Below are 12410 nucleotides of genomic sequence, written 5' to 3'. Positions count from 1 at the left end.
CCAAACAATAATAATTATTTAATAAATTTATTTCAAATTAATTGTTATATTTAAGCATTACAACAACAGCTACATATAATAAACAGGAGGACTAGAGATGTGCATGAGTTTTCTGAAGGGACAGTGATGACTGTTAATGTAAACATGATCACTCATGATTAGACTGTGTGTGACGCTGCTTTTTGCCTACTTCAAGACTAATTAGCAACTCTAAAACGAGTCAGATAGGGAGCTTTAATTGAAAGCGTTAATTTGAGCTTATAAATACATAATCTTTGGCAGTATTCAGCTCATATGAATGCGCAGGACGCATTTGCTGTAGAAGCGTGGACTCGAATACCGGAAGCGTTCACTCAGATGAGAGCGCAAAAACAGCACAAAATGAATGAAACGTATCGCTGCAGCTTGAGACCGACTGTTTTAAAAGTAACTTTACAAAAACAAGCCGCATTAAAAACGTGAAGCTGAGCTCCAGTCAAAGTCATAACAAAAATATACAGTCTATGGTGCGTGCTTATGTTATTAGGGTATGCTTATGATTATACAGGAAGCGCATGGAGACAATAGTGTAAGTTTAGCAGCGCGTAGATGTTCTTAAGAATGTATTTGAGAACTTAAGAATTTTTCAAAAATTGCACTTAACATTCTTACGAACTTCGTGGAATTTATATTAAGAAATTTCTTAATATATTTCTTAAGAAGATTTTCGTGAATCCGGCCCCAGGTCAAAAACTTATAGGCCTATTTAATGAACAAAAAATGCTCCAAACATTTTTCTAAATAAACTTAATTAAAAAAACTAAACAAAATATAATCACTTTGCCATTACATACAAAATGTAATTATTTTAATAGCTGAAACAGTAGTATAAGCCATTTTGGGAAAAGGGGGAAAAAAAGACGGGCTCTGGCCAGTAATCCTGATAAGCTGTCGGACACGGGCCGGGCAAGGGTCTACATTTGAGGCCTGGCAGGGCTTTATTCTTTTGATCATTTGAACTTTTTCTATCCCTCCAAAAGTTCAGAAAAAAATCACAGCTTATGTAAAAATATAAAGCAGCAAAAAATGTTTTCAACATTGACAGTTATTAGAACCATTTTTAATAACAGTAATTATTGATAATAGAGCACCAAATCAGCATATTAGATTGTTAAAATAGAAAACAGTTAATTTAAAACGTGATATATGATACTGTTTTCACTGTATTTTTGATCAAATAAATTCAGACTTGAGCATAAAATTATAAAAAAAAAAATTTTCTTTGTCTAGTAGTGTAAATAATACCATTAATATTTGAAATTTTGTTATTAATATTATTGAGAGATGTATTTTTTCATTTCCCTCTTTCAGCATTGGCACCCACTCTACAGCCACAGGAGAGAATGGCTGCAGTGCGGCCTCTCCATATCCCAGAACCCCCTCCTCTCATCTCCTCTGCCAAACCTGGTGGTTCCATCACGCAGGTAAAAGCAGCACAACTCGTATAACTGGGACCTATCATCAGTATATTATGTAAAATACATTCAGAGTGTTTTAATGGCTCGTTAATGTGAACATGCATAAATGCACTTGTGTGCATGTTGTTTTATATTGCAGGGTACTCCAGTCCAATTGCACAACCCTTCTCATGGCTCCGACCATGGGAAAATCCCAGCCCCAGGATCCATGGCTCTCTCATGGATGGACCAGAGGAAAATGGGTAAGTTTGAGTCATGAGATCACACATCAGCTGTCCATTTTCTATATCCAGCATCTCTTTCTGTCTCCTCAGGAGGGTTTCCAGTGGTTAAACAGGAGCAGTTATCTCCACGCGGAGCCGTCTCCTCTCAGACTGAGAATCTCTCCTCACAGGACAGCACTACATCACGGGGTGAGTTTGGAACAAATCATTATCCCTTATCTCAATTCAGTTTTAAATCAAAGAGATTAAAATGCAGAAATAAGGCTCATAGCATGAAGAGATTGAAAAACTTAACTCGCTCTCACAGGCCCCATGCCAGCTGTTCAAGGTGGCAGCATCACGAAGGGCATCCCGGGCACACGTGTGCACCAAGAACCTTCCATATCATATCGAGGAGGTTCAATCACTCAGGTAAGAAGCTTTTTTCTGCATAGCACACATTTAAAAATGGAAAATTCACAGAGAACTTGGCTCATAATTGTGGTTACAACTGTCAGTGTTTTTCTGTTACGTGATGTTCTCATTCTTCGAATCTTCACATAACAGTGAGCAGTCTCCTCATATAAAAGCCCCTTCAAAAAGCGAATGGAACGGGCAGTTTGTGTCAGAGCCATATAACGTCATATTATGACATAACTGGTAATCAGTTGCCACAGCAACAGGTACACCGAGTCCAATCCTATTCTCTCCTTTTATTAATGTGTTTATACGCCTACGCAGTCTGATGTTACTGATCACTCAAACACGCACTCAATGTGCCAACTGACCTACTGTTACACATTACACGCTTAAGCAAATCCGGATGGGTTAAGACGAGTGTTTAATCAGACCAGAGATAAGCTCTGTGTTTAACTGTATGACGACATTGGCAGATTTATGGGGAGATAAGGAATCATTGTCAGTAAGAGTTCACCTGAGATAAGGGCATATGCAGCTGTACAACATACGGTGTTAAGTAATGCTAAAACATTATCCAGTCCGCCAGTTAAAGATCAAACTTTTAAAATTAATTTGTCCTGTTGCGATTTCTTGCAACAGTTTGAATAGTTGTCTGCCTTTTTTGTGGCACAAAATTAACATGATCATATTCTTCATTACAGTAACCTTAAAATATAATTGTTATGAAATACCAGTGACACAAAGTGCTCGCTTCCTCTTTTCTCACAACACAAGGGCCAAACCAGGTCAGGCCCCAGGATGTCTTACCAGCGTTGATGTACATTGTAGTCTTCCTAAAATTAAAAAGGTTTTTGTGTGGCATGTTTTTAATTATTTTTATATCATTTAGACTGGTTTTATGTAATATTGCCATGTTTATTATGAATGATTTATCCATGCACATCATTATTTTTTAATTCATGTAGTCTTGTAATCTTTCATTCAAAGCATTAACATCCCCTCCCCCCTCAAAATGACTTCTCTTCTCTGATGATGCCTATTTGCAGTAATTAGCAAACAGCAAAAATTCAGTCAAAATCGAGTTACACCCTACATTTTTTTTCCCCATTAAACAAAGTATCAGTTGGATATATTTTACAAACGGGAAGAAAAAATTACCATTCTGTTTCAAGCCTTTCCTGTCGTTTCTTTCAGGGCACTCCTGCAGATGTCTTGTATAAGGGCACAATAACCCGTCTGATCACTGAGGACAGCCCTAGCAGAGAGAGAAGCAGAGAAGAGACTCCTTCTAAGGGGACCTTAGTCTACGAGGGCGTCAGTGGACACATCCTCTCCTTTGACCGTAAGTGTACACAAACATGCAAATGCTCAGAACCTTATAAAGGGAGCAGTTGTCTCTGACTATTGTTTGTGTTTTAACACACAGGGGGTCCCAATTCTAATGAAGAGGGTCGTGGAGACCTGGCTGGGCTGAAGCGGACCTATGACATGATGGAGGTTGGCATTTCTCGTGTGCCACCCATGAGAGACTCAATATCTGCCACTGAAGGTGAGCATAAGACGCCCTTCTTTAACAAGCATGTACAACAGAGTTCCATTGTTTATCCTTTTCCCAGTTAACATTCTTTCACCTGCCATCTCTCTCTTTTGCAGGCTTGGTCGGTCGAGCAATGCCTCACGAGCGTGATAGTCCTCATCTACACCACATCCGTGGATCCATATCCCAAGGTCAGAATGATCTCAGAAACTCAGCCTCGACTGAACACCTTTAGCTCATACAAGCTCTTGCTCTTATTTCTTGTCTTACATCTCTTTTTTTTTTTCTCTCCCAGGAATCCCACGTGATGACTGTCAGCGCCGGGAGGTTAAACAGATGAAAAGAGAGGGTTCCCCATCACCCCGTGGCCCTGGTCATCCCACTGACATTCTTAAATCACGCTCTCATGACAGTATGGTGACCACCGTCAAAGAGGGAGGACGCTCCATTCACCTGATCCCTCCTGAGGGGGTTGTGATAGGCAAGCCTAAGGAGGGCTCAATCACCCAGGTGACTGGCTTTGATTGGTGTTTTCTTGGTATGGTTGGATATCTGACAAATGAGTTTTAATACAGTGAAATCCTGAAAGTACTACAGTTTTCTTTTCATGTTTATTTCATATTTAGAGGTTTTGTCTGAAACTGCTGAAATAGGGCTATAAATACGAAAATTTACAAAATTATGAGAACAATATAAAGAAAATCCAAAAGTAAAAAAGACTTGATAAGATTCAAATGTTACCTTTACAGTATACATTAAACATCAGTACCACTCAACCATCTGTCAAATTAACTGAATATTCACAAAATGTGTGTTCTACAGGGTACCCCTCTGAAACAAGAGCCTGTTGGCTCGTCCAAGCGCCATGATGTGCGGTCCATCATCGCCAGCTCTCCTCGGCCTTACTCTGGACTGTCCTCTCATCTAGAGCTCAGGCCTGAGCACAGAGGGTCTGACAGGGCTCGCTATGAGGAGGTTGGGAACAAATCACGACCCAGCGCTGTGGTCAGCACCCCCAGTTCTCTGTCCCGTACATCTCCATTGGCAATTAGTGGAGAGCAGAGCAGCAGACCCCACCACAGTCCAGTGGGCTATGAAGATCACAAACGATCCGGCTACCCTCCACCCTCACACAGAGCCTCTCCACTGTCTGGCAGAGAAACTTCACAGCGTGCACATGAAGGTATCATGTTCTACCAATCACTGGCTTTCAGGAGCTGGTGGTAGTTTGTATGGTGTTAAAATGTTGTTTCACTGTGTGTGACTTAGGCTCAAGTAAGGCCCAGCAGCAGGAGAGAAAAGCCACTCCCACCCCTCGAGAGGTGAGCTCCACCAAGTCTCCACTGGCAGTTAGTGAGCACACTGCGTCTTTGGCCTACGAGAGGATCCTGCAGGGGCTGGGAACGGATATGTACCATGGCCAGATACCTCTAACATTTGACCCCGCAACTCTGCCCAGGGGAATCATCGAGCCAGGTATTTGCAGTTTAGCAGCACAAATATTAGGGTGCAAACGTGCGATTTCCAGACCAGTAAAATGTTATACATTTTTTTAATTAAAATGCTATCAGGGTATTTCCCATTTAATTTTCCTTCTTATTCTACCTTTCTAAAGTTTGGGATCCGTAAAAAAAAAAAAAAAAAAAAAGGTTTAAATTGATCAAAAGTGACAGTAAATAAATGTATAATGTGAGAAAAGATTTCAATTTATTTGTTCTTTTCAACTTCATATTTAAAGAATCCTGGGAAAAAGTGAGCAGCTCATCTGTTTTCAACATTGATAACACGTTTCTTAAGCACCAAGTCAACATACTAGAATGATTTCTAAAATCTCATGTGGCACTGAAGACTGGAGTATTAATTGCTGTAAATTAAGCTAAAAAACACAGGAGTAAACCACATTTTAAAATATATTCAGATAGAAGACCGTTGTTTTAAATTATATTATTCCAAAGTATAACTTTTTACTCTATTTTTGAACAAATAAATGCAGCCTTGGTGAACAAAATAGACTTAAAAAAACTGGCCCCAAACTTATATTTGAAAATAATTGTAGCATATCATGCATTATGTTATGTATTTGTCAGTTGGCTTTGACTTTGTTTCTTGTCTCCACTGCAGCATATTATCTCCCCCGTCACCTGCACCCTAGCCCTGGCTACCCTCACCACTACTCACCCTACCTGATCAGAAGTTTCCCTGAAACAGCAGCCCTGGAGAACAGACAGACGCTCTTCAATGACTACATTACTTCCCAGCAGATGCACCAGTGGCCAGCCGCTGCTGCAATGGCTGCCCAGAGACCCGACCTGCTCAGAGGCCTTACACCTCGAGAGCAGTCTCTTAACTTAGCCTACTCACCCACACCCAGAGGTGAGGGCCCCTTAAAGAGGCTTTTATCTTTCACATCATTTAACCCTCTGGAGTCTAAGGGTATTTTTGGGGCCTGGAGAAGTTTTGTCATGCCTTGACATTTGTGCTTTTTTCAGTTTCTTATAAATATCTAAATGGGTAAAGACTAATCTCACTGTAATCAGCACAAACTGGGCTGTAATAATATGTGAAATGCATGTATGTACATGATTGTGTTTTTGAGAAAAAAAATATTATGCGTGGTTAGTGAAAAACTAAAAATGTTAAAACGCTTGAATAAGGCAAAAAAACACATAAAGAACAATGGTTCCCGGGATTTTTGAGAACTGGAGCTTGTAGCCTAGAATTTTTCTTTCTAAATGATGTGAAAATCATCTTGTTTACTCACTCACAGAAAACAATATATTGATTTAAATTTTCTAAGACACTTTTTGTTGGTAAAAGTCATATGCGAGTAGGCGTCAACTACCATGAATATCATTGTGATTTACACCTGAGAAGACAAAGGCGTGCATAATGAGCTGCATAATGAGCCATTCAGTCATCTGTGCCACTGTGAGTGAGGAGTTACAAGAGAGAATGTGAGAACAAAATAAATCTATATAATTTTATGTTTGTAGTTTATTAAGAATATATTTAATTATCCCACAACATAATTTAATATCCACTTGGGGGAGCAGTTAAACAGTTTATTAGAAACAATCAAAGCTGACTTTCAAACAAATTGTTTGGCATACTTACTCCAGTCACACAATCCTTCAGAAATCCTTTTAACAATCTTATTTTCTACAAAAAAAAAAAAAAACCGTTTGTTGTTATTATTATCATCATTATTATTAATGTTGAAAAGAGCTGAGAATATTTTTCTGGGTTTTTAGGGGGAATAAATGGAAAGAAAAGCATTTTTTGTTACATTTGTTACAGTTATCTATTTGTTACATTTATATTATTTACATCAAGCTTTCGAAGGGTATAGTGTTGTATATTGTTATTGAAACTTCATAATGTTTCACTTGATTATACATTTAGTCAGGAATTATAGTTTGGAAAAAGTCTAACTAGTAAAACGTTTACACGTTATGTGAAAACTAGTACAAGTATATAAATAAATAAAAAGAGACTTACTCATGTTTATGATCTCTGCTGAATAAAGTGCTTCATTCTTTTTTTCTGAGGAAATCCATTTCTCAAATCCTCAACCACATCACATCTTTTTGGGGTGAATTATGTGTTATTCCTCTCATTGCGAAGCAAACAGTAAAATAAAAAAAACTTGAACAGTCTCGCTGCTTTTTCTTCTGTTATGGGCGTATTCAATCCGCGCGCGTGGTCACATTAGATATAATGAAGGGAGACATGAAAAACAGACATCGCGTTGTTTTCATATGGATTACTTTATCACAGAATATCTGTTTTCGGCGGCACTTGTTTAGTTTAAAAATAGACATGTCAAGCTTTCTATAGATATCTCTCTCATGTATTTTCGTTGAGTATTCACGGAGTTACAGTTCATTTAAATGACGTGTTTGTAAAAGAAGATCAGCGCAGACAAAGGCTGCAGACAGCGCACCTTGTTTGTTATCTTTATTTTATAAGTGCACAAAGTTTTGTTGTTATTATGTCTGTATCCAAAAAAAGTAGACCCTTTACAGATTCGATTGATGTATTGCTCTTATCTGTACGATTAAAACTGAAAGTGTAATTTAAGTTCTTATCGGGGTTATCAGGAGAAAATGACTCAAAACGCGTATCCGCGTTAATCGACTTGATAGGTATCTAGATACCTAGATAAGATATATAGATATCTTCTAAAGAAATAGAGCACAGTTTAAGTCATTATTCACTGACAATTGCATGAGAGTTCGTAAACGATGGTATATTTCATTTTTTTGGAGAACTATTCCAAATAACTGCTTACTGAATACAAAAATAAAAACCAACATGTTACATACTTGTAATCATCTGATGCACGTGCATTTTTTATCCGTCCATTTGCAGGAACATCTGCCTCTCCCATGGATCGTATCACATACATCCCAGGAACCTCTCCAGCTTTCCCCAGCGGAGCCTACAACACATCTCCCATCTCACCAGGTACAAAGCAGCAGACTCACTCAAACAACATGGTGATTTAAAATTAATTTTCTTTATAAGTGTCATTCACTTTATGCCTTTATTTCTCAACAGTGGGAGCCTCTCACATGAGCAAGATCCAAGGTGGTTCAACTTCCTCAGAGAGAGAAAGAGAGAGGGAGAGGGAGAGGGAGAGAGAGCGGGATCGTGAGAGAGACCGAGAGCGGGATCGAGAGAGGGACAGGGAACGAGACAAGTCTCTCGGTCATGGTAACGTGGAACATGCCCCTATTTGGAGACCAGGTGAGCACCCTCACTGCCTTAACTTTGAATGTGTACAGCCACTTTATGGAACGTCTTTATATCATCTTCTTTGGGGGCTCTTTTCAGCAAATATTTATAGGAATAATTGTTATTAATTTAGCGTATTGACAGTAGTGCTGCAAACGATGTGTCGGCGTCATCGATTACGTCGACTACAAAAATACGTCGACGTGCGTGAAATGCGTCGACGCATCACACTGTTTAAATCTCGTGTAATGGCATACTGGGAATGGAGAAAGTTGCATTCTATCACAAAAACAGAGACCGCTGTTATCAAAAGTATGGGAATGCTTCAAACAGAGGCCAAATAAAATGGCCATTTGTTCCCTTTGAAAAACCGATATGGTGTACCACGGCAGCACAACTGTGATGCACGAGCACCTCAGAGGTGCCATCGTAAACTCATATTTACCATGGTAAAATAATTTACTTTGCCTCTTTATTTTTGTATACTGTAAAAACTTCAACCACATTTGTTGAAAATGACTAAAGGTTGAAATATTATATTAGAAGTTGTACTTATATTTTTTTTGTAAAGTTATCCAAAGGATTCATTAGCTAATCAAAAAAAGAACATTAGATTAATTATTTATTGTAATAAAAATAATCGTTAGATTAGTCGACAGAAAAAATAATCATTAGTTGCAGTTCTAATTGACAGATTTCACAGTGAACTTGATAAATCATTAACTGTTTTACTGCTGTTCTTTTAGATCCATTTATATAGTATTTTTTAATGTTTAATTGACTTGTTTTCATATTTTATTTTTAGTTTGTTTTTGTTTATCTTCTTAATGTACTTGTCATTTTTATTAGTTTGAGGTTTTCAATTTATGTATATCTTTTATTTTATTTCAGTTTTAGAAATGTAAGTATTTCAACTTTAACATGTGTTTTTCATTTGATATTTATATTTTTTCATTTTCATATTTCATTTAAGCTTCATTTCAGTTTCTTAACATACAGATTTATAGCTGTAATTATAATTGGATTAATATTGAGTTGTTTGGTGTTTGTGTACTTTTGCCAATAATCATTATGCAGGTCAGCGTTGCTAAATGTCTGAACATTGTGTCCAAACAGGAGCACCAGAACAGCTTGGTGGCAGCAGCAGCAGCAGCAGTTCTCGTCCCCCGTCTCATCCATACAGTCACCAGTCATCTCCGCTCTCCCCTCGCCCCCAGGACAGCCTGCAGCAGAGACCTAGCGTTCTGCACAACACCAGCTCAAAGAGCCTGGCCAATTCTGAGCACAACAGTCCCTCTGTGCTGCGGTGAGTCTCCACTGCTCAAACTGCTGTCTGATGGTAAGTCCAGCGAGATAAACAACATCATTTGTTTACCTTCACCTTTCTTCAGGCCACCAGGATCTGCTCGCTACCAGGGCTTCAGTGGGCACCTTCGGTCTGGTTTAGCCAATGAGGGTTACCCATCTGTTACAGACTCAAATGCTAAAGATTCAAATAGAGACGGGGGCAAAAGCCATGGGCGTGGAGGTCTGCCCAAACATCAGGACCATTCATCCTCTTCCAAGTCTGACCCCAAGCTGGCCAGCCCTGGTGCCGGTGGGTCATACCCCTCTCCGTACAGCCAGGCCCCTGGTGCCCACCTCGGTCTGCCCACAAGTCGAGGGCACCCCTTGCTGGCTTCCGAAAACAACCGCGGCAGCAGTTCCGTCCCATCCCGTGGTGGAGATGGCATCAGCAGCGCGTCAAGTAGGGAAAAGACTCAAAACAAAGTGATGTCCATACAGGAACACGAACTTCGAGCACTCGGTAAGACCACCATGACAGCGGCCAACTTCATAAACGCGATAATCATGCATCAAATTTCTTGTGATGCGGCGATGCCAGAGACTGGTGCGCTCGCGACCAACGGCACCTGTGATGGTAAGACGCTCTGGGACCTTTGGGCTGTTAACGCCACCTTCCCTCTCCACCCCACCCCACCCTTCCCTTCCCCTCCCTGTCCTTCCTGTTCTTTACCAATCCACCCTACATCTTTCCATCCCTCCACCCTTCCTCTAGCCCTCCTGCGCCCCTGATCCATCCCCACCCCCTTACGTCTGTGGCCTAGTGCACGCTTGTGGTGGTTGCCATCGATCAGAATCAACCCCGGTTTTCATATTATTTTGGTTTATTTATTTATTTTGAATATGCTTCTACCTATTGCTTTTTTTTGGCATCTGAAGCATTGCTTAAAGAGCACCAAAGGTTTACCTCCCCTTTTGCATCATCTAAACCTATTTGTCTGTTCGCCAAATCCAAATTTTGAGGGGAGATTCTGCATGTTTCAGTCCAAACTTCCACAAATTAATGCAGTGAAGCTCATTAAATGATTTGAGCTTCTGCTCTGTAATGGCCACAGGCGTATATCTTAGTGGACTGATTATTCAGTCTACGCCCTAACGGTCCAGAATGACGTGTCTGGAGACCAGCTTTTCTAGACCAGAGAGAGATCCTGAGGTGAACTTTAAGAGCTGGCATTCAACAGTCATGTGGTTGCTCATCGTTTCATAATGTCTTTACTGGCTTGCCTCTTGTGTTCCCCTTTACATCTTTTTTTTTTTTTGGGGGGGGGAACGTTCCATAGCTTTACGTTTGCTTCCCGTTTCATTTCCTTTTTTTGGAGGGAGGGCACTCTGGCACTTTGACAGTTTGATAGCTGCATGAAGCAAACTAATTTTACAAGTTAAAGAAAATGAGGGTCAAGACGGATCTGGAGCTGAATGATTTCAAGGTGTTTGGTTTTTAATGGTTGTTGAATATCTGGAATCTTCCTCAATCTTATTGAATCTACAGCCAAAAGACTAGTTTCAAACACATAAGTCTTGCTTTTAATACACTACTGTGAAAAATTTAAGGCAAGTGACAAGTGAAAAGTAATTTTTTGGGGGGGTGGAGGCTTCTTCAAAAATAACAAAAGTGTCTGAAACAATTATGTGGGATTAGAATCAATAATTCCTCATGATTCACATCACTGCATTTAACCGATGTTGTTCTTGGATGTGCTTGAAGTCTTTTAAGACCTTTCTATTCATTAGAATTGAATCCTTGAGATGTCTGTGTGTGTGTGTGTGTGTATGTATGTATGTGTGTGTGTGTGTGTGTATGTATGTATGTATGTGTGGTGGTGGTGCAGATGTGCAATCACAATTCGTAATTGAATAACTTGCAGTAAGTGAAGGTGGGATTAGGGTTGCAAAGGGGTGAAAAATTATGGTTATAAAAATACAGTGTTTATAAATTAAATTAAATTAAAATTAAATGTATGCATTTAGCAGATGCTTTTATCCAAAGCGACTTACAGTGCATTCAGGCTATCAATTTTTACCTATCCTGTTCCCAGGCAATCGAACCCCCAACCTTGCGCTTGATAGTGCTATGCTCCACCAATTGAGCTAAAGGAATATTTATACAAAATAGAAATCTTTTTGTAACAATGTAAGTCTTTACTATAACTTTTTATTAATATAACACGTCCTTGTTGAATAAAATTATTCGTTTATTTAAAAAAAATAGAAAATATACTGACCCGAAACCTTTGAATGGTAGTAATGTATTATTAAAAAAGGGTGTTTTTCTTTTTTTTTTTTCTTCTTCTTTTTTTTTTACTCTTTATTCATCAAATAATCATGAAAAAGAATCACAGGTAATAATATATAAAAATAGTAATGTGTCCAAACTTCTGACCAGTACTGTACTTCTGTATGATAACAGACAACTGGCTAGCAGAAAGAGCATCTTGATATTTTGTGTTCAGGATTTAAGAAATGATCTGTTTATGTTATGTAGGAAAGCACAGTGCATGTAGGGGGTGTGGCCTCAAATAAGCAGTAAGCAGTGTGCTGTGTGTGTATGTGATTGAGCAATGTGTAGGGAAGAAATTAAACTGGAATTGCATTAAATCGGGTTTAATGCAATCCCTAGGCGGGATACGCGGAATCACACTAAAGGACATAGAATAGAAATGCTCTCTCCACTGTGTGCCTTGCTCGATCCCAGTTCTGCGATCAGTTTTCCTT

At 39.2% G+C, this 12410-nt stretch overlaps 1 protein-coding gene across 3 annotated transcripts in view; it reads left to right on the top strand.

Annotated features, from left to right (window-relative positions):
- ncor2 (nuclear receptor corepressor 2) overlaps positions 1-12410 on the top strand; it is a 144274-nt gene that overhangs the window by 123349 nt on the left and 8515 nt on the right. For 2 of the 3 annotated variants that reach the window (XM_059503403.1, XM_059503401.1), the window contains 15 exons: positions 1351-1463; positions 1597-1699; positions 1772-1870; positions 1989-2092; positions 3275-3422; positions 3507-3629; positions 3734-3808; positions 3913-4127; positions 4440-4800; positions 4887-5093; positions 5739-5990; positions 7989-8084; positions 8178-8366; positions 9471-9660; positions 9746-10275. In XM_059503403.1, the coding sequence (XP_059359386.1) occupies positions 1351-1463; positions 1597-1699; positions 1772-1870; positions 1989-2092; positions 3275-3422; positions 3507-3629; positions 3734-3808; positions 3913-4127; positions 4440-4800; positions 4887-5093; positions 5739-5990; positions 7989-8084; positions 8178-8366; positions 9471-9660; positions 9746-10275 (2805 nt within the window). The remainder of the gene's footprint in view (positions 1-1350; positions 1464-1596; positions 1700-1771; positions 1871-1988; positions 2093-3274; positions 3423-3506; positions 3630-3733; positions 3809-3912; positions 4128-4439; positions 4801-4886; positions 5094-5738; positions 5991-7988; positions 8085-8177; positions 8367-9470; positions 9661-9745; positions 10276-12410) is intronic. The other variant, XM_059503402.1, reaches the window with a different exon arrangement.

The sequence above is a fragment of the Carassius carassius genome, chromosome 21 (genome assembly GCF_963082965.1).
Source record: "Carassius carassius chromosome 21, fCarCar2.1, whole genome shotgun sequence".
Lineage (NCBI taxonomy): Eukaryota > Metazoa > Chordata > Actinopteri > Cypriniformes > Cyprinidae > Carassius > Carassius carassius.
Note: the sequence above shows the minus strand (reverse complement) of the source record. Positions and strands in the feature narration are given on the sequence as shown.